The sequence below is a fragment of the Bombina bombina genome, chromosome 3, assembly GCF_027579735.1.
Source record: "Bombina bombina isolate aBomBom1 chromosome 3, aBomBom1.pri, whole genome shotgun sequence".
Lineage (NCBI taxonomy): Eukaryota > Metazoa > Chordata > Amphibia > Anura > Bombinatoridae > Bombina > Bombina bombina.
The window spans coordinates 155,679,993-155,705,017 of record NC_069501.1 but is presented as its reverse complement, the minus strand read 5'-3'; the positions used below and the strand labels follow the sequence as shown (position 1 = coordinate 155,705,017).

The 25,025-nt window shown below is 35.3% G+C and overlaps 1 protein-coding gene across 1 annotated transcript in view; it reads right to left on the bottom strand.

Annotated features, from left to right (window-relative positions):
* SAMSN1 (SAM domain, SH3 domain and nuclear localization signals 1) overlaps window positions 1–25,025 on the bottom strand; it is a 365,841-nt gene that overhangs the window by 166,052 nt on the left and 174,764 nt on the right. The window contains exons 6-9 of the mRNA XM_053705191.1: window positions 20,444–20,523; window positions 16,423–16,488; window positions 15,111–15,225; window positions 10,602–10,960 (exon numbers count right to left, since the gene is read on the bottom strand). Coding sequence (XP_053561166.1) covers window positions 10,602–10,960; window positions 15,111–15,225; window positions 16,423–16,488; window positions 20,444–20,523 — 620 coding nt within the window. The remainder of the gene's footprint in view (window positions 1–10,601; window positions 10,961–15,110; window positions 15,226–16,422; window positions 16,489–20,443; window positions 20,524–25,025) is intronic.

Sequence of the window (25,025 nt, the reverse complement as noted above, 5' to 3'; positions counted from 1 at the left end):
GAGAGGCAATAAAATGTTTACTAAGAGTTATTCTGATAGGTTGTTTGTTGATTATTAGATGTCTAAAAGTTCTGTTGGATGATATGTGACCAATTATGTACATACAGACCTATAACAGAAAAAAACACAACCGCCTAAAAATGCCTAAAATATTCAAAAGTTAGCAAAAATTTTTTTAATAAAAATACCTACGATTGATATTGTAAATTATAATAGCCTGAATATAGAATAAATTATGATAGTAATAGTAATATAGAAACGTAGTATTAACTGTCAGACTGTATTTCAACAATAAAAGTCCTGTGAAAGTTCAGAGTTTTAATCCAATAAGGCAAGTGAACTTCTATAACTGTGGATGAATGCAAAAAATCCAAAATGGTTAAACAGGATATATCAATGAATCCACGTTCCACAATGAACCCGTTGGGAGTATACTTACACTCCGTTACCTCAATCTCATGAGGTAAGTGCCGCGTAGTGTATAGGTAGTTCTTCCCCTTGGTGTCTGTGGTAAAGTGGAGCGGTGTCCTTTTTCGATCCAGAGATCTCTTTAATACTCTCTCCCGAATAGTATTCAGTCCTCTGTTATCAGATTTTGTTGTCTTGGTAATTTATTTTTAGAGAGCATATTTAGATGTCCTATATGGAAGCAGTAAATTCACTGCTTCCATATAGGACATCTAAATATGCTCTCTAAAAATAAATTACCAAGACAACAAAATCTGATAACAGAGGACTGAATACTATTCGGGAGAGAGTATTAAAGAGATCTCTGGATCGAAAAAGGACACCGCTCCACTTTACCACAGACACCAAGGGGAAGAACTACCTATACACTACGCGGCACTTACCTCATGAGATTGAGGTAACGGAGTGTAAGTATACTCCCAACGGGTTCGTTGTGGAACGTGGATTCATTGATATATCCTGTTTAACCATTTTGGATTTTTTGCATTCATCCACAGTTATAGAAGTTCACTTGCCTTATTGGATTAAAACTCTGAACTTTCACAGGACTTTTACTGTTGAAATACAGTCTGACAGTTAATACTACGTTTCTATATTACTATTACTATCATAATTTATTCTATATTCAGGCTATTATAATTTACAATATCAATCGTAGGTATTTTTATTAAAATTTTTTTTGCTAACTTTTGAATATTTTAGGCATTTTTAGGCGGTTGTGTTTTTTTCTGTTATAGGTCTGTATGTACATAATTGGTCACATATCATCCAACAGAACTTTTAGACATCTAATAATCAACAAACAACCTATCAGAATAACTCTTAGTAAACATTTTATTGCCTCTCCTTTATTTTATTTTATATTATATTATATCTATATTTGATATTCCCTTTGCATTAATCCATTAGGTATATATCACTAGAGTAATAGGTCATCCAAAACACACTGATCCAAATACTCCCTATCTAGGATTCTTTATTCAGAGTGTTGCGCCTTCCTGAATTTCCCTTTTTTCCCCTATTTTCCCTCTCTTTATTACATATTTTTCCTACCAAGTTAACTGTTCCTGGGGGCTCAGTTTTACTTTGGGTAGATATTCATAGGCAGCAAATTTACCACTCCTATCTCTCTAAAATATATTTATAGGGTGTCTTTCCAGCGCCATTCCTACACCCATCTTTCTGTCCATATATATATATATATATATATATATATATATATATATATATATATATATATATATATATATATATATATATATATATATAAAAGTGTGTCCTGCCCACTGCAGATGGACTACACAATAACGATGAATAGAACTTCAATGAATCTAGATCTTTTATATAAACACACCTCTAAAAAATGTGGCCATTTCAGGGGCCATTTATGTCTGTGACCATTTCAGAGTGTCTTGCACATGCGTACCATAATAGAATTATTCCAAATTGTCTTGTAATACGTCCAAATGACATTTGGGACATTACCAAGTGTTGTTAGGTATTAAAATTGATTGGTGTAAAATGGTGTAAAAAAACTGTTCTAAAGTATTGAGAAAATTGATAGAACATTTTGGTTCCATGCGAAAACTAGGCCTTTTTGGCAAGATGAAAACCCAATTTTCAGCTACAAAGAAATGCCCAAAATTTCATGATTGTAATTGTCTTGGAAACCCCGCCACAAAAATTAAATATGCAGATTGATTTTTTATCAACGCCTTTATATGTTTGTAGACAAATATTAAACTAATGGCAGAGAATCAATTTTATTGCTTTTAATTAATATACCCTAAGCCAATGATAATCTGTACTAATTTGTTTAATTAATGAATTATTACATGATGAAACATAAGAGTAAATAAAATATGTGATGTTTTTAATATATTGAACAGGACACAGCCTGTGATTGGTAGGGTCATATGACAACTCTTACTGATTGGCTTACTGTTAGGTATGGGCAAATGTTTTTCAACATTCAAAAAATGAAACAAATTTTAACACATTCTCTCGTTTCAAATTTCTAATGTTTGTACAACATTCAAACATTGGTTTAATGTAATGGTATTTCTAATGCTTTCAATTCGAATTATGCAATATTCTAAATAGAAACATTCAAATTGCTATAAACCAAACAAATTACACTTTCAGCACATTGGCCCATCCCTACTTACTGGCTGTGTTCCATGACATGTCTCATAAGGATACTGATTCTAAAGGAACATGTTAACAAGCCACTTACAGCTCGCCCTAGCTGAAGTAACATATTTTCAGAATAAATACAGCTTAACGTTTGTCATTCACATATGTGCTGCTGCTATTTTTTTCATAGGAATACATTAGTTTTGAAGGGTCTCCTGTTATACAGGAGATTGATGATAACCCTGCAGTTTCCAAGAGATTCACACACCCTATTTTGTGTTGGATCAGTACTTCCTGGATTTATTCTTCTGTTAGGAATTTCTTGTCAAGGTTTTAGCCAGACCTTATTAACACATTAACAAATCAAAAACTTTCAAGCTAAGTTGATAGGCTTAAATGTAGTCACCATGCACTGATGCTTAAGAAGAATCCAAATGAAGATCAAAGCAGTATTTAAACACATAAAAACAGTTCACATATTCCACTCAATCAAAATGTAATTATACAGGTGATACTAGGCATAACTAATTTCACAAAACAAGCAAGAGCTTCCCATGAAGAATACTCACATATCTACTGAGCAGTCACCACAATAAATGATAAAAACATTGCATTGCACAACTGGTATGGCTGATTTAAAGCAAAGAAAGGGGACTAGTGACAATTGACAATGATACAAAAATGTGCACTCTGTGTATTATAAAAATAAAAAAGTACAGCTTTAACATAGCAGAATTACAACATATACTAGTAGATTCCATAATCATCAGGATGGCAATGCAGCCTGATGTGTTTTGACTAATGTGCAATAACCATTGACTTACTTGTCACCTTAGACACACAAACAATGATAAAACGAAGGACTAGTTTACATTCTAGTTGTAAACATTCATAGTGATTAGTGGATTTTTGCGTCTTAAAGGGGCAGGTTACCCATATGCTAAAACACCTGAAAGGGGTGTAACATAAGTGTAAAAATCTGACTAAAAAAAATCATATTATGTGAACATCTCTATATTAAAAAGGAAGATATTATATCACAAAATGTCTTCAGCTCACCAGCATAACTGCTCTCTGAACAGTTTTCCTTTAGCTACTCATTTTACTGTTATCTTCAGGGTTAAAAAAACAACAGCCAATGATAATAACCAAGCTGAGCCCACAGTTTGTTTTATCTGATCTTGTTGAGTATCACCATGATCCCATGAGATTTCATAGTAAAGTTTATTAAAATGAGTAGTGAAATAAAGTGACTGTGCTGCACAGTCCAGGTGCACGCTCTCTTACAACTCCTGGGACTAGCATTCTGATTGGATGCTTAAAATGCCTATACACTGGGGTGCAGCTAGGGATGGACAAATGTTTCTAAACATTCAAAATTTAAAACGAATTTTGATACATTAGTTTGTTCGAATTGAATTTCGAATGTTTATATAACATTCTAACATTCTATTTTTGAATTTTCGTTTCTGAATTTTTCAATAACATTCGAAAATATTCGTTCAAATAATAGAATGTTTAGATATGTATTCATTCAATTTCGAAATGTAATATTCAAATTCGAATGTGACATTCGAATTTGAATGTAAGATTCAAATTCGAAATAGTATTTCTAGTCTGCAACTGTGTTTAATAAATGTAATATTCGAATTTGAATGTCACATTCAAATTTGAAATAGTATTTCTAGTCTAATACTGTCACCGAGATTACGAGTTTTGCGGTAACACGGGTGCGTTGCTAACGAGCCTTTTCTTTCACCGCTTCCTTAAGACAACGCTGGTATTACAGGTTTTTTTAAACCTGGCGTTAGCCGCAAAAAGGTGAGCATAGAGCAAAATTTAGCTCCACATCTCACCTCAATACCAGCGTTGCTTACGGTAGAGGTAAGCTGGCTAAACGTGCTTGTGCACGATTTCCCCATAGGAAATAATGGGGCAGATTCAGCTGGAAAAAAACCTAACACCTGCAAAAAAGCAGCGTTCAGCTTCTAACACAGCCCCATTGATTCCTATGGGGAAATAAAATTTATGTCTACACCTAACACCCTAACATGAACCCCGAGTCTAAATGCCCCTAATCTTACACTTATTAACCCCTAATCTGCCGTCCCCGACATCGCCGACACCTGCATTATATTATTAACCCCTAATCTGCCGCTCCGGACACCGCCGCCACCTACAATATTCCTATGAACCCCTAATCTGCTGCCCCCAACATCGCCGACACCTACATTATATTTATTAACCCCTACTCTGCCCCCCAATGTCGCCGCAACCTAACTACACTTATTAACCCCTAATCTGCTGCCCCATCGTCGCCACTACTATATTAAATGTATTAACCCCTAAACCTAAGTCTAACACCCCCCTAGTTTAAATATAATTTAAATAAATCTATATAAAATAACTACAATTAAATAAATTATTCCTATTTAAAACTAAATACTTACCTATAAAACAAACCATAAGATAGCTACAATATAACTAATAGTTACATTTGTATCTATCTTAGGGTTTATATTTATTTTACAGGCAACTTTGTATTTATTTTAACTAGGTAGAATAGTTATTAAATAGTTATTAACTATTTAATAACTTCCTAGTTAAAATAAATACAAAATTACCTGTAAAATAAATTCTAACCTAAGTTACAATTACACCTAACACTACACTATCATTAAATTAATTACATAAACTAACTACAATTAACTACAATTAAATTAAATAAACTAAAGTACAAAAAACAAACAAACACTAAATTACAGAAAATAAAAAAATAATTACAAGAATTTTAAACTAATTACACCTATTAAAATCCCCCTAATAAAATAAAAAAGCCCCCCAAAATAATAAAATTCCCTACCCTATACTAAATTACAAATAGCCCTTAAAAGAGCTATTTGCGGGGCATTGCCCCAAAGTAATCAACTCTTTTACCTGTAAAAAAGAAATGCAATACCCCCCCAACATTAAAACCCACCACCCACACTCCCAACCCTACTCTAAAACCCACCCAATCCCCCCTTAATAAAACCTAAAACTACCCCCTTGAAGATCACCCTACCTTGAGCCGTCTTCACCCAGCCGGGCACAAGTGGTCCTCCAGAGGGGCAGAAGTCTTCATCCGATCCGGGCAGAAGAGGACCTCCAGACGGGCAGAAGGCTTCATCCAGGCGGCATCTTCTATCTTCATCCATCCGGAGCGGAGCGGGTCCATCTTGAAGCCATTCGATGCGGAGCATCCTCTTCTTCCGACGGCTAAGACTGAATGAAGGTTCCTTTAAATTACGTCATCCAAGATGGCTTCCCTTAAATTGCGATTGGCTGATAGGATTCTATCAGCCAATCGGAATTAAGGTAGGAAAAATCCTATTGGCTGATGCAATCAGCCAATAGGATTGAACTTCAATCCTATTGGCTGATGCAATCAGCCAATAGGATTGAGCTTGCATTCTATTGGCTGTTCTAATCAGCCAATAGAATGCAATCTCAATTCTATTGGCTGTTCCAATCAGCCAATAGAATGCGATCTCAATTCTATTGGCTGATTGCATCAGCCAATAGGATTTTTCCTACCTTAATTGATAGGATTCTATCAGCCAATCGGAATTGAAGGGACGCCATCTTGGATGACGTCATTTAAAGGAATCTTCATTCAGTCTTAGCCGTCGGAAGAAGAGAATGCTCCACGTCGGATGGCTTCAAGATGGACCCGCTCCGGATGGATGAAGCCTTCTGCCCGTCTGGAGGTCCTCTTCTGCCCGGATCGGATGAAGACTTCTGCCCCTCTGGAGGACCACTTGTGCCCGGCTGGGTGAAGACGGCTCAAGGTAGCGTGATCTTCAAGGGGGTAGTGTTAGGTTTTATTAAGGGGGGATTGGGTGGGTTTTAGAGTAGGGTTGGGAGTGTGGGTGGTGGGTTTTAATGTTGGGGGGGTATTGTATTTTGTTTTTACAGGTAAAAGAGCTGATTACTTTGGGGCAATGCCCCGCAAAAAGCCCTTTTAAGGGCTATTTGTAATTTAGTATAGGATAGGGAATTTTATTATTTTGGGGGGCTTTTTATTTTATTAGGGGGATTAGATTAGGTGTAATTAGTTTAAAATTCTTGTAATTATTTTTTTATTTTCTGTAATTTAGTGTTTGTTTTTGTACTTTAGTTTATTTAATTTAATTGTAGTTAATTGTAGTTAGTTTATGTAATTAATTTAATGATAGTGTAGTGTTAGGTGTAATTGTAATTTAGGTTAGGATTTATTTTACAGGTACATTTGTAGTTATTTTAACTAGGTAGCTATTAAATAGTTAATAACTATTTAATAACTATTGTACCTACTTAAAATAAATACAAAGTTGCCTGTAAAATAAATATAAACCCTAAGCTAGCTACAATGTAACTATTAGTTATATTTTATCTAGCTTAGGGTTTATTTTATAGGTAAGTATTTAGTTTTAAATAGGATTAATTTATTTAATTGTAGTAATTTTATTTCGTTTTATTTAATTTATATTTAAGTTAGGGGGGTTAGACTTAGGTTTAGGGGTTAATAAATTTAGACGTTGGGGACGGCAGATTAGGGGTTAATAAATGTAGGTAGGTGTCGGCCATGTTAGGGATGGCAGATTAGGGGTTAATAAAATGTAACTAGTGTTTGCGAGGCGGGAGTGCGGCGGTTTAGGGGTTAACATATTTATTACAGTGGCGGTGATGTCCGGTTGGCAGATTAGGGGTTAAATACTTTATTTTAGTGTTTCCGATGTGGGGGGGGGGCTCGGTTTAGGGGTTAATTGGTAGTTTATGGGTGTTAGTGTACTTTTTAGCACACTGAGTTTTATGTTACGGCGTTAGCCCATAAAACTCTTAACTACTGACTTTTAAATGCGGTAGGAATCTTGACAGGAGAGGGTATACCGCTCACTTTCTCCAAGACTCGTAATACCGGCGTTAGGTAAGTCCCATTGAAAATATAGTATACGCAATTGACGTAAGGGGATTTGTGGTAAGCTCGAGTCGCGAAAGAAAAGTGAGTGGTAGACCCTCTCCTGCCAGACTCGTAATACCAGCGGGCGTTAAAAAGCAGCGTTGGGACCTTTCAACGCTGCTTTTTAAGGCTAACGCAAGACTCGTAATCTAGCCGTGTGTTTTTTAAATGTAATATTCGAATTCGAATGTCACATTCAAATTCAAAAGTCACATTCGAATTCGAAATAGTATTTCTAGTTTACAACTGTGTTTAATAAATGTAATATTAGAATGCTACATTCAAATTTGAATGTTACATTCGAATTCGAAATAGTATTTCTAGTCTAGTACTGTGTTTTATAAATGTAATATTCGAATTTGAATGTCACATTCAAATTCAAAAGTCACATTCGAATTCGAAATAGTGTTTCTAGTTTACAACTCTGTTTAATAAATGTAATATTAGAATGCTACATTCAAATTTAAATGTTACATTCGAATTCGAAATAGTATTTCTAGTCTAATGCTGTGTTTTATAAATGTAATATTCAAATTCGAATTTGAATGTGACATTCGAATTTGAAATAGTATTTCTAGGCTAATACTATGTATTATTAATGTAATATTCGAATTTGAATGTCACATTCAAATTCGAATGTGACATTCGAATTCGAAATAGTATTTCTAGGCTAATACTGTGTTTTATAAATGTAATATTCGAATTTGAAATTTAAATGTCACATTCGAATTCGAAATACTATTTCTAGTCTACAATTGTGTTTTATAAATGTAATATTCGAATTCGAATGTGACATTCGAATTCAAATGTGACATTCGCAAACTGTAAATAACATTTGATAATAGATTTTTAAGAATATTCGTTCTTATCAACATTCTATTATGTAAATCGAATTTCTACAATAATATTCGTTCTGATATTCGAATTCGAATATAAACACATTCGCCCATCCCTAGGTGCAGCTACTGAGGAAATTTCTAGATAAAATCTTCCTTTTTTACATAGAGGGATTTAACTTGTGCGTAACATGTTCCTTTAAATCAATTAATTGAATTTTCCCTCTTAAAAACAAATACAAACCTTAATCTAAAAAGTGATTTAACTGAATAAGATAAATAACATGTAATTAATTATTAGCATTACCTTGCTTACCATATCTGATCAAGGAATAGGTCAGAAAACATCTATAGCTTGGTTGGCTAGTTTATTCGCTACTGTATTTTTTTCAGTGTATGAGTTGTTGGGAAAAAAAATTCTTCTTTAAGGGAATGGCAAATTATGCACTACTTATGGCTTTCTTCAGAATCCAATGTCATGAAGTCCTAGTTGTTTAGATAGTTGTGTATTTAGTGTTTGTGCTGCCCTAGACAGAGAAATCTACTTCCCCAAGAAGCTCTCGCTCACAACAATTTTAACTCATATCTGTCTCATATATTTTTCATAAGCAGCGACCAGGGACACACAGAGGCTCTCCGGAAACAGAAGTTATAAAGCAGCAGTCTAAAGACCGCTGCTCCATAAATTGTCCACCTGCTCTGATGCGGTGGACAGAAATCAACCCAATCGAATACAATCGGGTTGATTGACACCCCCTGCTAGTGGCCGATTGGCTGCGAATCTGCAGGGGGCGGCATTGCACCAACAGTTCACAAGAACTGCTGGTGCAATGATAAATGCCGGCAGCGTATGCTGTCGGCATTTATCGATGTGCAGCGATGTGCAGTGGACATGATACGCTACTTCGTATCATGTCCGCTCGCACATTGATAAATATACCCCAATGAATGAACGAATAAGAGCATGTATTTTTTTTTGCTACAATGGCCCTAATGGGTTTCAGACAAATTTAGATAAAATTTGCAGTTCTTATTTTATGCAAATATGTAAATGAATCAACTTATATTTTTCCTGTTCTTTTAAAAATAGTTATTAAATGGTACAACTACAGTATGTGCCACTTTCTTTTATCACTTACATGCATTTCATTGGTTAGTATAAGATGACCAATAATAAAAATATAAAAAGAGTTAATAAATTGTACAAATTATTGCTAAATTGGTTATTATATCTCACACCACATACATTTTTTTTTTCTAGCTTTGATCTGTTGCTATTTGCTAACTAATAGCCACTAATAACCATGAATGGTTTGGACAAGCAGCAAACGGTAACAACTCTGCTTTTTCTGCCCTTAAAACTTTGCATAAATGGTTATTAGACAATTAAAGGACCAGTAAATAAAGTAGAACTGCATAATCAACAAATATATAATAAAAAGACAATGCAATAACACTTTGGGGTCAATTTATCAAATGTCAGGCAGACATGATTCGCTGTAGCGAATCATGTCCGCTCGACATCGCTTAATGCTGACAGCATACGCATTTCTTGTGAAATGCTTGTGCAATGCCGCCCCCTGCTCATTCGCAGCCAATCAGCTGCTAGCACTGGGTGTCAATCATCCCAATCGTATCTGATTAGGATGATTGCAGTCTGCCACCTAAAAGTTGGCGGACAAGTTAAGGAGCAGTGAGCCGGAAACATTGGGCGGAGAAAGCAGCATCCGCTACTTATTAAATCTCCCCCTTAGTCTGAATTTTAAATAAGTAATAGATTTTTCTTTGACAAATTTCAGTTACTTACCCACTCTATCATGTGACTGCTATCAGCCAACCACAAAACACATATACTGTGCATATACTGTGAATTCTTGCACACGCTCAGTAGGTAGAAAGTGTGCATAAAAAAGCACTGCGTACATTTTGATAATGGATATAAATTGGAAAGTTTTTTTAAAAATGCATTTTCTATCTGACTCATGAAAGTTTAATTTTGACATTATCCATTTAAAATGTAATTTCTTTTATAAAAATAACTCTCTCAAACCTAACAAGATTATGCAGGGTGACAGCTATTTTGTATGGTTTAGCCAAGTAATAACAAAACTTGTCAGCTGTACATATTAAAAGGTCAGCTCTATTTAAATCTGCAGTATTCTAGAAATTTGACGACTTACCCAAGAGTACGGGAGATCCATATCAGTGAGAGAAGGCGATATTTGGGTGTGGTGAATGCAGCACGTACATTTCTCCCACTCTTCTATTTGTGAAATTGAAAAAAGAAATGGGTCAAATTCACTATCAGGAAAAGATTTCCAGTTAGTAAAAAGATAAGAGTTTTTTTCTGAGTGAACATTTCCGTAGTTATTCCATTTGGTATTGCAGTGCTGGTCTAATGTAGTAATCATCTGTTCACAAGTTTCGGCTTCATGCTTTTGTTTGGCATGTTCTTTATATATCTTTTTATCTTGAGATTTTGTTAATTTCATGCACGTTGTTAATGCTTCTTCTTCCTCTTCAGTATCTTGGCTGTGAGCTTTGAATATTAGATTATAAATATAATTAGTCATTTCTCATTTAAAGGGATAGTAAACATCTTGAAATTACAAGACATTTCTATTATCTTGTTATAGAATAACATATTAGCCAAGCCTAAACAATTTAACATCTTGTTTGCTGGAACTGTTTTTCAAAAGCAAACTCCACCATCATTTGCAGGAGCCAATCTAGGCTTGAGTCCACAGCTGTCTAGACATTGTCATTATGTTAGTATGAAGTGCTTTGTTTTCAAGATGTTATCTGCTAAATCCAATTAGGGATATATATGTGGGGCAGAGTTAGCCTTCAGCTCTGAGAATAAGAAACTCCACAATTTTCAGAGCTAAATTACATGAAAAGGGGGGAAAATATAATGCAGAATTGTTATACTATGCATAACTAAACATTTTATATAAAAAGCTCAAGGTGTCTACTGTAATTGTAGATACACTAGCTAAATTACTTTAACTCATTCAATATTTCATCTCACACAAAGCGACCTTAAAATAATTGAAATGTGCAATAATGTGATACATTTTACTGTACACTAAATCCACCAAAAACATCTGCCACATAAGTGCAAGACTGCATGCATATTTTGCTACATTTCCATGCCGGTCATGCCATATATATTTTATCATGGTTATTCTATAAGAAATGCAACAAGTTACTGTGACTTATATGTACTGTATACCAATAGATAACACAAGATAAAGTTTGTATATTTGCATGAAAATTGAACTTATATTTATCATATTAGTATTAGTATAGTGTATGCAACGGTAATCATGTGAGATAGAGTGAATGTGTAAAGCAATTTTAGCACGTTTATTTCCATCAGGTAATAGATTTTATTTAGGGCCCCCTCCAGGGGCGTAACTAGAGTGGTCTCAGTTGAGACCAAACCCACACCTCTAGGGGGGACCATCTGGTCTGCAATTTGATTTCCTTTACCGTATGCACTGCCCTGGAGCCTAGTGAGGTCTAGTTATGCCTCTGGCCCACACTAAAATATTTAATGTCTGTTAGCACTAAGGTAAAAATCTTCTGTAGCTCAATGCTAGTTTAATTGCACATACTAGATTTATACACACATTCACCCTTGACCTCTTCACATCCCCCCTTGTCATGTACCCCTATACACCCTACATTCCTACACCTCTTCCTCAATGCCTCAAAACTGTTTCCCCTTTTAAACCTTTGTTTTCTGTTTGCTAACTCTTAATTCACCCCCCCCCATTCATTGATTTCTATAGCATTTTAAGATGTATTTGAATGCACAAAAGCAAGAGATATAAGTTAATACCAGGTTTTCAAAAGTATTAGATGATAAAGTGCTATTTCTCAGTGCACATATGCAACAACATAAACTGTATTCTGGTCCATAGGAATCAAGGGACACTAATGGAACCAATCTAACAAATTAAAGTATGACATTTTTTTCCATTAGATTCAGAGGCGTAACTAGAAACCACAGGGCCCAGGTGCAAGAATCTAAGAAGGGCCCCCCTACTCTCCCAAAAAAAAGTAAATTTGATACATATTTTTTTTTTTTTTTTACATTTAACACAGAAAAAAAATGTGAATCGGATTACATGTCTGCAAAAGGAGGTACCCTGTGTCCACAGTCTGTGAGATGGTTTGACCCCCTATAACTGTATATAGTGACACTGTTTAACCCACCAGTACTGTATATAGTGAGTCAGTGACACAGTCTGTAATCTGTCGGTGAGATGGCTGGCCTGACCCTACCCGCCCCAGTACTTTATAAAGTGACCACAGTAGTCTGTGACATGGTCCAGCCCCCCGTACTGTATATAGTGGTACTGTATAGACTGACACTGTTTACCCCCCCATGCTGTAGCAACAAGGTCTGTAATTTGCTGGTTCCACAAACATACACACACACACACACATACATGCATAAATACACACACAGTCATATACATAAATACACACAAACATAAACACCAATAGGTAAAACAATTGCAACCTCTGCACCCCCTGTAGTTTTGCCCCTGATTAGATTGTCTCTTTAAATCTGCATCTTAATAAATACCGAGGAGCCTCTAAAAACCATTGACATAAGTATCAATATTCACTAATATTATGAATCAGTACTCTCTGCATTTGATTTATACATTAACACTATGATTTTAATCTTATGGGTTAATCACAATCTATAGCACGGTTTGATAATTATTGGCATGTTAACTAAGCTGCAGATGAGCTATTTCCGATGGTGACAAGATCCCAATGAGTCATTTTCAATGGTGATCAGTAGCATTTTGTTTATTATCGGATTGATAAAAAAAGGTTCTATACTTGTTTGGGTAATCACAATTCAAATTCTAGATAATTAACCTCACATTTACAAGGCTTTCTCACTTATTGAAATCCCACAGCTAAAAGGATAACCCCTCAGACAAGACTTTTGAAAATACATACTCACATAAACACATATCACTATGGTTTTGAAGCATAACTGCACACATGTCACTTATAAGCATCACTACAAAAAGATCAATCAGCATAAAGACCCTTTAATCACTACACCCTCAAATCCCTGTTTTGTTTGGCATTAATCATGCAGAGAAATTGTTTACTGCTAAAAGAAGCACCACTAAGTTGTATATTAAATAAGTAGACAGGTAGCTGAACAAAGTATTTAATAAGATAACTCCACAAAATAAAACATAGACTTCATATGAGAAACATAAAAAGTGCATTTAATAGTCCATTTGTAAGGTATTTGTTACATGTTTCTGGCACAGATACAACTGAACAGAGTTGTGAACTGTCTTACATGGTAGAAGGTGGCTGAACTTGTGTACAATTGGGACAGTATATATATATATTTATACTTCAGGGTGGTTACATTTGATATTCCTGATAGTTCTTTTTTTTTGTTTTAACTTTAGCTACGTAACTATTGGCAATATGTTCATTCAAAGGAGTAGATCTAAATCAAGGTCATCGCTAGCATAAATGATGTGTATCTAGTAAGCTTTTCTGCAGTTTCTAAGGTTTCAACATCAGTCCATTAAGCCCTGCAGATATTATTTAAGACCCATATGAGATACCTAAAGACCTCCACATATAGCAGCCCAGCACAAGAAGTATCCCCTTAACTACATTACAGCAGAACCCTCACACTAATTAACCACACTTGTTTTAATCTCCTCACCATTCCACAAAGCAAACTACACGTTGGTAAACATTCTTAGTGACAAATCCCAGAAAACACAATCCGCTCTCTCACTGCAAGAGACATCCCCATGAATTAGTAGAAAACTAGTTGATCTTAAAGGGACATGAAACACATAATTTTTCATTCATAATTATAGAACATGTGATTTTAAACAAATTTCCAATCTACTTCTATTATCAAATTTGCTACATTGTCATTGTGACCTTCGCTAAAGGATTAGCAATGCATTACTGGGAGCTAGCTGACCACATCTCGTGAACCAATAAAAAGAGGCATTTGTGTGCAGTCCACAATCAGCAGCTAGCTCCCAGTAATGCATTGCTCCTCCTGAGCCTACCTAGGTAGACTTTTCAACTAATTATATCAAAAGAATGAAGTAAATTAGGAAAGTTGTTTAAAATCATATGTTCTGTCTGAATCATGAAATAACAATTTTGGGTTTCATGTCCCTTTAATTTAAACCCTCAGAGTAAGTTAAAATTATGACCCAAGCTGATTTAGCCAACACGAAGGCCAGGAAACCTAGGAGTCTGTTTGTATCTGTGGTCTGCCTGCCTTCCTCTATTTATGGCATCATACTTTCATTTTTTTTACTCATATTCTGTTCTTCCCCATTTCTATGGTATCTCATCTCATTATTCTCTTTCCTTTTGTTAGTTACGTCTCTGCTTTTACCGCCTTCTATCATCTGGCTTTCTTCATATCCCTTGTTCCTTACCACTTAGTAACCCTGGTTGTCTAAATGTCTTATGGGCCTGTCCTCTTGAGTCATACTGTAACTGTTTGCCTGTCTATCCATGTATCTTCCTGTGGGTGAACGTGGCTGCACACTCACTCTGCTCGCTTGCTCTTTGTCTCAGTACAGCAGCTACACATGCAGAACTTGCAGCTTTGTACCTTCTCTCTGTGACTAACGTGAAAGCAAAAAAGTACTTACACCGTGGTAGCAAATTATGTTTAACATTTTCATTTGTGCAGGATTTTTTTGTTCGAACCAGTTTCTGCAATCTTTTTAAGGTCCCTGTTGCTTCAGATTTACTGTCATCAAATTCCTGATGAAGAAAAAGTATGTAAATGAAAACATTTATAAAATAACAAATGTTCCCATATAAACTTCATTTTACCATACACATCTCATAAAATAGATTTGACAATATACTTTACATCTCCTATATCCTTTTCTTAATATCTGAGCTGTCAACTAAGTCTATGATACTAAAATTCTGCAAAGATAGTACCTCAGCAAGCTGCAGTAATTAGGGTTGCCACCTCGGCCATGTTTTCCTATACGATTCTGAGTTACACATGTGCTGGGTGTGCAGAAAGGAATATGAATCGTGTTGTCCAGCAGCACCATGTTTTGTTCAGAGGTACAATGCATGTTCCTCCCTGCACACCCTGAATATGTATAACTTATAACTGTCCAGGAAAACATGGCTGAGGTGGCAACCCTAGCAGTAATTATCTGTCCCAACAAACATCGTCAAATACATTTTGAAATATTGCAAATTTAAAAAAATAAACATTAGTAATAAAGTTGCTTCAATCCTTTTTCTATTGAAAATCTGAGGTAACTGAATGCAGTTAGGTCTTGTTGTCTGTTCTTATTTGTGTCACAACACCATATGCTAAACTATATCAACAGAAATGTGTCATAATACAGCAGTTGGGTCATTTTTAGTACACTTTCATACTGTCAGCAAATAGGTTCCCATAGGCTGCTGCTTGGGTACATTAAATATGCTAAATCCCAAAATAGATAACAATCTGTCTTCAAAAACAATATGATCAGTTTTTTTTTTAAAAGGTGACAATGGGAGAAACATTGAAGTGAACAGGAATAAAAACTAAATTTTCATTATTTTTTTTAAAGGGACATGAACCCCAAATGTTTTTCTCTCATTATTTATATAGAGCATACATATGTAAACAACTTTCTAATTTACTTATTTTATCAGTTTTGCTTTATTCTCTTGGAATCCGTTCTTGAAGGAGCACCAATGCACTACTGGGAACTAGCTGAACACATTGGTTAGCCAATCACAAGAGGCATATGTGCAGCTACCAATCAGTAGCTAGGTATGCTTTTTAACAAAGGATACCTAGAGAAAAAAGGAAATTAAAGTTAAAAAAGTAAATTGGAAAGTTGTTTACATTTGTGTGCTCTGAATCCTGAAATAAAAAAAGGGTTTCATGTCCCTTTAAGTTGAATAAAAGTTATAATGTAATATTTTTGTTTTCTTTCTTACCATATCATTTGAAGATTCCTGTACACTTTGAATATGAGGTAGATTCCATTGTTCACATGTTGAGATCTTGTAAAAAATAAAATAGACAAATGAAAACAAACTTAAAAAAAATAAAAAAATTTTGCATCTAATTTGAATAATAAATATATTTCTAAGGGTCGTTTATGTTTTCAACCAGATAAAAATAAACAATAAAATAAACAAATAAAAACAAACTTTCACACAAAAAGGAAAAAAAAATATCTTTACATCGCATTTGAAATAAAATATTTCTAAGGGTAATATATTTCTTTTTGGTCGGCAGCATTTTAGTGGAGTAGAGAATAAAGATTGTTTTTAGTTAAAGAAAAGAATAGCGCCTAGATTACGAGTTTTTGTAAAATAAAAATAAACCCTAAGATGGCTACAATGTAATTATTAATTATATTGTAGCTATCTTAGGGTTTATTTTATAGGTAAGTATTTAGTTTTAAATAGGATTCATTTATTTAATTGTAGTAATTTAATTTTGTTTTATTTAAATTATATTTAAGTTAGGAGGGTTAGGGTTAGATTTAGATTTAGGGGTTAATAAATGTAGGTAGGTGTCGGTGATGTTAGGGACGGCAGATTAGGAGTTAATAAAATTTAACTAGTGTTTGCGAGGCGGGAGTGTGGCGGTTTAGGGGTTAATACATTTATTAAAGTGGCTGCGATGTCCGGTCGGCAGATTAGGGGTTAAACATTTTAGTTAAGTGTTTGCGATGTGGGGGGGGGGCTCAGTTTAGGGGTTAATAGGTAGTTTATGGGTGTTAGTGTACTTTAGCACTTTAGTTAAGAGTTTTATGTTACGGCGTTAGCCCATAAAACTCTTAACTACTGACTTTTATATGTGGTAGGAGTCTTGCCAGGAGAGGGTCTACCGCTCACTTTTTCAGGCGATCGTAATACCGGCGTTAGGCAAATCCCATTAAAAAGATAGGATACGCAATTGACGTAAGGGGATTTGCGGTAAGCTAAAATCGCAGAAAAAAAGTGAGCGGTAGACCCTCTGCTGCCTGACTCGTAATACCAACGGGCGTTAAAAAGCAGCGTTGGGACCCCTCAACGCTGCATTTTAAGGCTAACGCAAGACTCGTAATCTAGCCGCTGGTGTGCTATTTGTTCAGTGGTGTAGGTAAATTGTGTATTATCATTTGTTTGTTTGGCACCAACAGATACTACAGTGATATAAACCTAGGCGCAATATAAAACGGTAGCATTTATAAGAGGCAAAACTAGACCAGATGAATGGGTACAGGGCACTGCCCTTGAGTCACCAACTGCAGTAGATCCCTTTGCTCTGAGGTGATTTACAGGACAGCTGGGCTTCTATGATTAGATGTATGTAATGTAATGATACTTCACATCTTCTTAAAGTGACATGAAAGTCAAATTTATAGGGATAAAAAGGTCAAAAATAAAATGTGCAATATACTTTCATTAGCAAAAATGCTTCTACCATAAGTTAATACATTGTTTTTTAAACGTCATAAGCACATATGCTGTGAAGGCCCATGCACCAGTATTCAGACACCATGGGGCTGATTTATCATCGGTCCGTCCATCATGATATGCTCAGCGGATCATGTCCGACAGACATCGATAAATGCAGACAGAATACGCTGTTGGCATTTATCATTGCACAAGCAGTTATTTTGAACTGCTTGTGTAATGCTGCCCCCTGCAGATTCGTGGCCAATCAGCCGCTAGCAGGGGTGTCAATCAGCCCAATTGTATAGGATTGGGCGGATTGATTTCTGCAGCCTCAGAGCAGGCGGACAAAGTATGGAGCAGCGGTCGCTCGCACGGAAACAGAGACATCAAGCACCATTCGGAGCTTGATAATTCTGCCCCATATCTTCTCAGAGAGTCAGCAGAGGTTTGTATGATACAAATTGTCTTCAGAAGCAAAACACACCACTGCAGACTCTCTGAGAAGAATACTGGATGACAGGCCCTCACAGGATATGTGCGTATGCTGCAGAAATGCAGTAATAACGTTTACTAGAAACAGTTTTGCAAAACTGCTTCTATTTCACATTGAAATGTACCAATGCAATTTCCTTATTTTACCTTTCTATCCCTTTTAATTTTCATAGTTTAGATAGAGCACAGAATTTTAAGACTTTTCAGTTTACTTCTATTTTCAAATTGACTTTGTTCTCTTGGTGTTCTTTGTTGTATAGCACATTTTAATATGCTTAGGGAACAGAAATGTACTACTGATAGCTAGCTGATGGTTGGTGGCTATACACATATGCCTCCTGTAATTGGTTCGTCAGATGTGTTCAGCTGAGGCCCATTAGTGCATAGCTGCTTTGGAGCTGCCTTTAACTATGCATTTAACCCCTTTGCTTTATCCCCCTCAACCTTTCCAAAATATAAGGCAAGGACTGCTAAGAAGATCTGCAGGAAGTGTGAGATTAGGAGGTCTCCAACAGCTAGAAATGGCGTGAAGCAATCTCTTTTTGGTAATGTCACTCGCACTGTTGTGATCATCACTATTAATATAGGCATCTTCATAAACAGACTTTAAAACTGGATTGAACCTATTGCAATCCGATTCCATCCTCACCACTGTTTAACAATCTGAATGCCAGTTTATGTAGACATGATGGGCATACTGAGCATGATTGCTCATTGGCTACATTGTCACTTTTAATATTTTACAAGTATTGTTTTTTTCCCAATATTTATATTTATTGATTGTAAAAGCTCCTTTCTGGGATATGGTGATCTGAAAACAATAACAAGATAATGTGTTTCTATTAAAAGGACTTAGGATATTTTCTTATACTGGATTTTAACAGTACTGAAACTGTAAGGCACAAACTTGCTCTATCCCAACATTCCATGTGCATAGATGATGTTTAAACAATTTTGCACCTTTGTGACCAGGACACACCTTCATGCACGTTAAGTCCAAACCCTTACAGCGCATGAAGGCATATTCCCTATAAAAACCCAATCACAAAGGACTGATCTTGTTTAAACATCTACTATGCATATAAAATGTTGTGATAGAGAGGGTTCATGCTTTACAATCTCAGTACTATTAAAATCAATTAATACTTACAATACTTACAATAATTGTAAAATCGTAAAAGTGACAATTAAGCCCAAAATGTCCATTACATCTACAGTACATACAAATTGCTTTCAGATGGTTAAGCAGTAGTGAGGATGGAAACAGATTGCAATAGTTTAATCTCACACATAAATTTACTATAAAAAGGTCTGTGAAAGGGCTAGTGTATATTTCAGCTTCGGATGACTTCCCTGTTTCTATCCTGATAACAAGTACTTAAAGGGACATTAAACCCAAAAATGATTCAGAATTAGCATGTGATGTTCTCTTGGTACCTTTATTGAAAATAATTCCTTATGGAGGTTTCAGAGCCGATGATTGGTGTCTAAACATATATGCCTCATTTTATAGGCAGACCCAGTGCATTCAGCTACCTGCCATTAGTGCATTGCTGCTTTTTAAATAAAGGATACCAAGAGAATGAAGCAAATTAGACAATAGAAGTAAATTGGAAAGTTGTTTAAAATTGTATTCTTTGTCTGAATCATGAAGCCTGCTATGGAAATTTTCTGTTGAAAATGTGTTTGCAGCTGTAACTTACAACATACAGATACATTTTGTATTGTGATCACTTGGAAAACACACTGACAAATTTGTACAGAAAGCAAAAAATCATTTCAGGAGCAAATTGCTGATTGATTGTGATCAATCCTTTGCAGGGGTTAAACACATAGTTATATGCACTCAGAGCAGCAATGACCTCCAATCACCAGTTATCTCCCAGTAGTGTGCTGCTGCTTCTGAGTATATGCATATATGCTTTTCAACAAAAGAAACTAAAAGAATAAAATACATTTGAATATAGAAGTGACTTTTAAAATGTCACACAAACATGCTAATTATTGTCTAATAATCTCGCTTACCAACGATCAAAATATGCTGCAATGAAAGTGAAAGCAAATTACGTCTTACTTGGTGCAGGGTTTCTTCAGCTTTTTTTCTTGTTAGTAAATGAATTTTGTCTCCCATGATAAAGTCTTCATCACTGAGATCTGTAAAATACAAGGTATAATAATAATATTAAAAATACTACTGCTACTAATAATAAATGATCTACTCCCATTTCTGCAAACAAGACTTTTTATCTATGCACACTGTAGTGCACAAGCTCCTACTAGCGATAGGCACATGCTTTTATTTTTTAAGGGAAGCCACATATTCTCTATTATAAGGTTTAAATGCGCTCAATCAAAATTCCATCTATATATTACTTTAAGTTAAGCACAGTAACTGCAGGTGGATGTTCAAGGGAATGCTTATGAAATGCCTGTAGTTGTATTAACTGACTTTATTCCAATGTTGTTGAAATATTAGACAAGCTTCAAGGTTAAAATTTGTAATCGTAATTTGCAATTGTGATGAGTAAAATGCACACTTTTTACTATTGAATTAAAGGGACAGTAGATTTCAGATTTAAAGGGACACTTACTCTGATTCAGATAGAGCAAGCAATTTTAAGCAACTTTCTAATTTACACCTATTATCAACTTTTCTTCATTCTCTTGGTATCTTTATTTTTAAAAAGCAAGAATGTAATTTTAAATCCCGGCCCATTTTTAGTGAACAACCTGGGTTGTTCTTGCTGATTGGTGGATACATTCAACAACCAATAAAAAAGTGCTTTTCTTTTTCAAATAAAGATAGCAAGAGAACAAAGAAAAAATGATAATAGGAGTAAATTAGAAAGTTGCTTAAAATTGCATGCTTTATCTGAATCACAAAAGAAACATTTTGGGTTCAGTGTCCCTTAAACTTTCATATTTCCTATCAATTTTAAAAAGCTTATCAATTTACTTAATTGTCTCATTCTCTTGGTATATTTTGTTGAAAAGCATACATGGGTAGGGTCAGGAACACAACTGGGAGCTTGCTGCTAATTGGTGGCTGCACATATATACCTCTTGACATTGGCTCACCTGATTTGTTCAGTTAGCGCTCAGTAGTACTTTCCTGCTCCTTCAACAAAGGATACCAAGAGCAAAAAGAAAATTTGAATTGGAAAATTGTTAAAAATTCAGTTTTTTCTGAATCATGAAAGAAAAAAAAATTGGGTTTCAAATTACTTCAAGCAAGCTTTTATAGATGTCTCATTTTGACATTCCGTTGCTGTGGTCAGGCAACTAATACATTTGGTTAACCTTTCTAGCAGTCACCCTTTGCTTTCCAGTAGTCAGTCATTGCTATTTAGCACAAAATGTCAAAAACGTACAGCTTCAGTTTGTTATTTATGTTTTCTCAGAAGATATATTACTGCCCTTAGTGGAATAGACTTTTTACTCTGATATAGTTAAACAGATGCCACAGGAAACCATATCCCATATTCAAATTGAAGAATATTTGTGGTGATTTTCATTTAGTAAAATTAAATTAAAATATATATGACCCTTATAAATCTTTTATTTCAAATGAGATGCAAAAGTAATGGTTTTTTTTTGTGTGAGAGTTTGTTTTCATTTGTCTATTTTGTTTACGATGAACAATGTAATGTACTTCATATTCACAGTGTACAGGAAACTTCAAATTAAATAGTAAGAAAGAAAACAAAAATGTTACATTATAACTTTTATTTAACTTAAAAAAACTTAAAATTGCGGGTTTCTCCTGTTTACTTCAGTGTTTCACCCATTGTCACCTACTATGTGCCAGATTACGAGTGGAGCGCTAACAGTTATGCACAAGCAAAACTTTTTTATCACAGGGGCCTGGGCGCGTCGGGTTTTCTGCTCATATTGCAAAAAAATATTTTGCACAAAGAAGTTATAAGGGCTCAAAGATAGGAGGTCTCATGTGTTAGAAATAAAAAAGGCAGGCAAAGGGCTTTAACATATATATATATATATATATATATATATATATATATATATATATATATATATATATATATATATATATATATATATATATATATATTTGTCTAAATATGAGAATGTATGTATAAATATATATACTGTATATATATATATATATATATATATATATATGTGTGTGTTTATATGTCTGTACATATGTATTTAATATACAGGGAGTGCAGAATTATTAGGCAAGTTGTATTTTTGAGGATTAATTTTATTATTGAACAACAACCATGTTCTCAATGAACCCAAAAAACTCATTAATATCAAAGCTGAATAGTTTTGGAAGTAGTTTTTAGTTTGTTTTTAGTTATAGCTATTTTAGGGGGATATCTGTGTGTGCAGGTGACTATTACTGTGCATAATTATTAGGCAACTTAACAAAAAACAAATATATACCCATTTCAATTATTTATTTTTACCAGTGAAACCAATATAACATCTCAACATTCACAAATATACATTTCTGACATTCAAAAACAAAACAAAAACAAATCATTGACCAATATAGCCACCTTTCTTTGCAAGGACACTCAAAAGCCTGCCATCCATGGATTCTGTCAGTGTTTTGATCTGTTCACCATCAACATTGCGTGCAGCAGCAACCACAGCCTCCCAGACACTGTTCAGAGAGGTGTACTGTTTTCCCTCCTTGTAAATCTCACATTTGATGATGGACCACAGGTTCTCAATGGGGTTCAGATCAGGTGAACAAGGAGGCCATGTCATTAGATTTTCTTCTTTTATACCCTTTCTTGCCAGCCACGCTGTGGAGTACTTGGACGCGTGTGATTGAGCATTGTCCTGCATGAAAATCATGTTTTTCTTGAAGGATGCAGACTTCTTCCTGTACCACTGCTTGAAGAAGGTGTCTTCCAGAAACTGGCAGTAGGACTGGGAGTTGAGCTTGACTCCATCCTCAACCCGAAAAGGCCCCACAAGCTCATCTTTGATGATACCAGCCCAAACCAGTACTCCACCTCCACCTTGCTGGCGTCTGAGTCGGACTGGAGCTCTCTGCCCTTTACCAATCCAGCCACGGGCCCATCCATCTGGCCCATCAAGACTCACTCTCATTTCATCAGTCCATAAAACCTTAGAAAAATCAGTCTTGAGATATTTCTTGGCCCAGTCTTGACGTTTCAGCTTGTGTGTCTTGTTCAGTGGTGGTCGTCTTTCAGCCTTTCTTACCTTGGCCATGTCTCTGAGTATTGCACACCTTGTGCTTTTGGGCACTCCAGTGATGTTGCAGCTCTGAAATATGGCCAAACTGGTGGCAAGTGGCATCTTGGCAGCTGCACGCTTGACTTTTCTCAGTTCATGGGCAGTTATTTTGCGCCTTGGTTTTTCCACACGCTTCTTGCGACCCTGTTGACTATTTTGAATGAAACGCTTGATTGTTCGATGATCACGCTTCAGAAGCTTTGCAATTTTAAGATTTCTGCATCCCTCTGCAAGATATCTCACTATTTTTGGCTTTTCTGAGCCTGTCAAGTCCTTCTTTTGACCCATTTTGCCAAAGGAAAGGAAGTTGCCTAATAATTATGCAGACCTGATATAGGGTGTTGATGTCATTAGACCACACCCCTTCTCATTACAGAGATGCACATCACCTAATATGCTTAATTGGTAGTAGGCTTTTGAGCCTATACAGCTTGGAGTAAGACAACATGCATAACGAGGATGATGTGGTCAAAATACTAATTTGCCTAATAATTCTGCACTCCCTGTATATATATATATATATATATATATATATATATATATTGTACCAAAAAACTAAATCAAATATATATTAATATATGTATTTATGAATAAATAGTACATATTCTTATATGTGAAGAACATTGGAATTTGCACAAGTAGGGTGTAAGGTTTTTTCCCCACTTTTTATTCTCCATTGACTTCTATGGGGGAATATGTTATTGCACGTGCGATATTGTAAGTCCGTCTTTTTACGCTTGTCGGGTTAGCTAGTAAGCAAAACAGTTTACTTTCAACTTGTAATACAAGCGCAACTTAATGCGTGCAAAAAGATTACTTCTAGCGGAGTTTACACTCTAGTGGGAGTGTTAAATACCGCTCTACTTTTAATCTCTCTCTCTCTCTCTCTCTCTCTCTCTCTCTCTCTCTCTCTATATATATATATATATATATATATATTTAAAGGAATAGTAGCATATCAATTGCACATCCCAGTTGTTCTCTTATGGAATCCATTTATTTTTCTAATTGCCTCCTAAACACCCAATTTGCATATACAAAAAGAGAGAAGTACTCAAACTGAGAACGATCAATAGCATAATAGCTTGTTCTATGGCTTGTTACCACCCCAGGAGCAGCCTCTTTTTGCTAAAAGGGTCTGCTCCTGGGTGGTAACTTGCTATGGAACAAGCTACTGAGCTATTGTTAATTCCTGGTAGAGGGCTTCTCTTTCTGTGTGCATAAGCAACACATTGCAGGGGGTGGGGCTGTAATATCAATGGTTTTATTTAAACAGATCCTTCTCTTCTCTTTATCCCCTTTCACTGTTCCTGCACCCATAGCTGCCAGTAGGTCATGTAACAATTACTAGGTACATGTAAATTTCACATGCACAAGCACTTCCAGTAGAATGCGGAGTAGGGGTATTTATATAATCT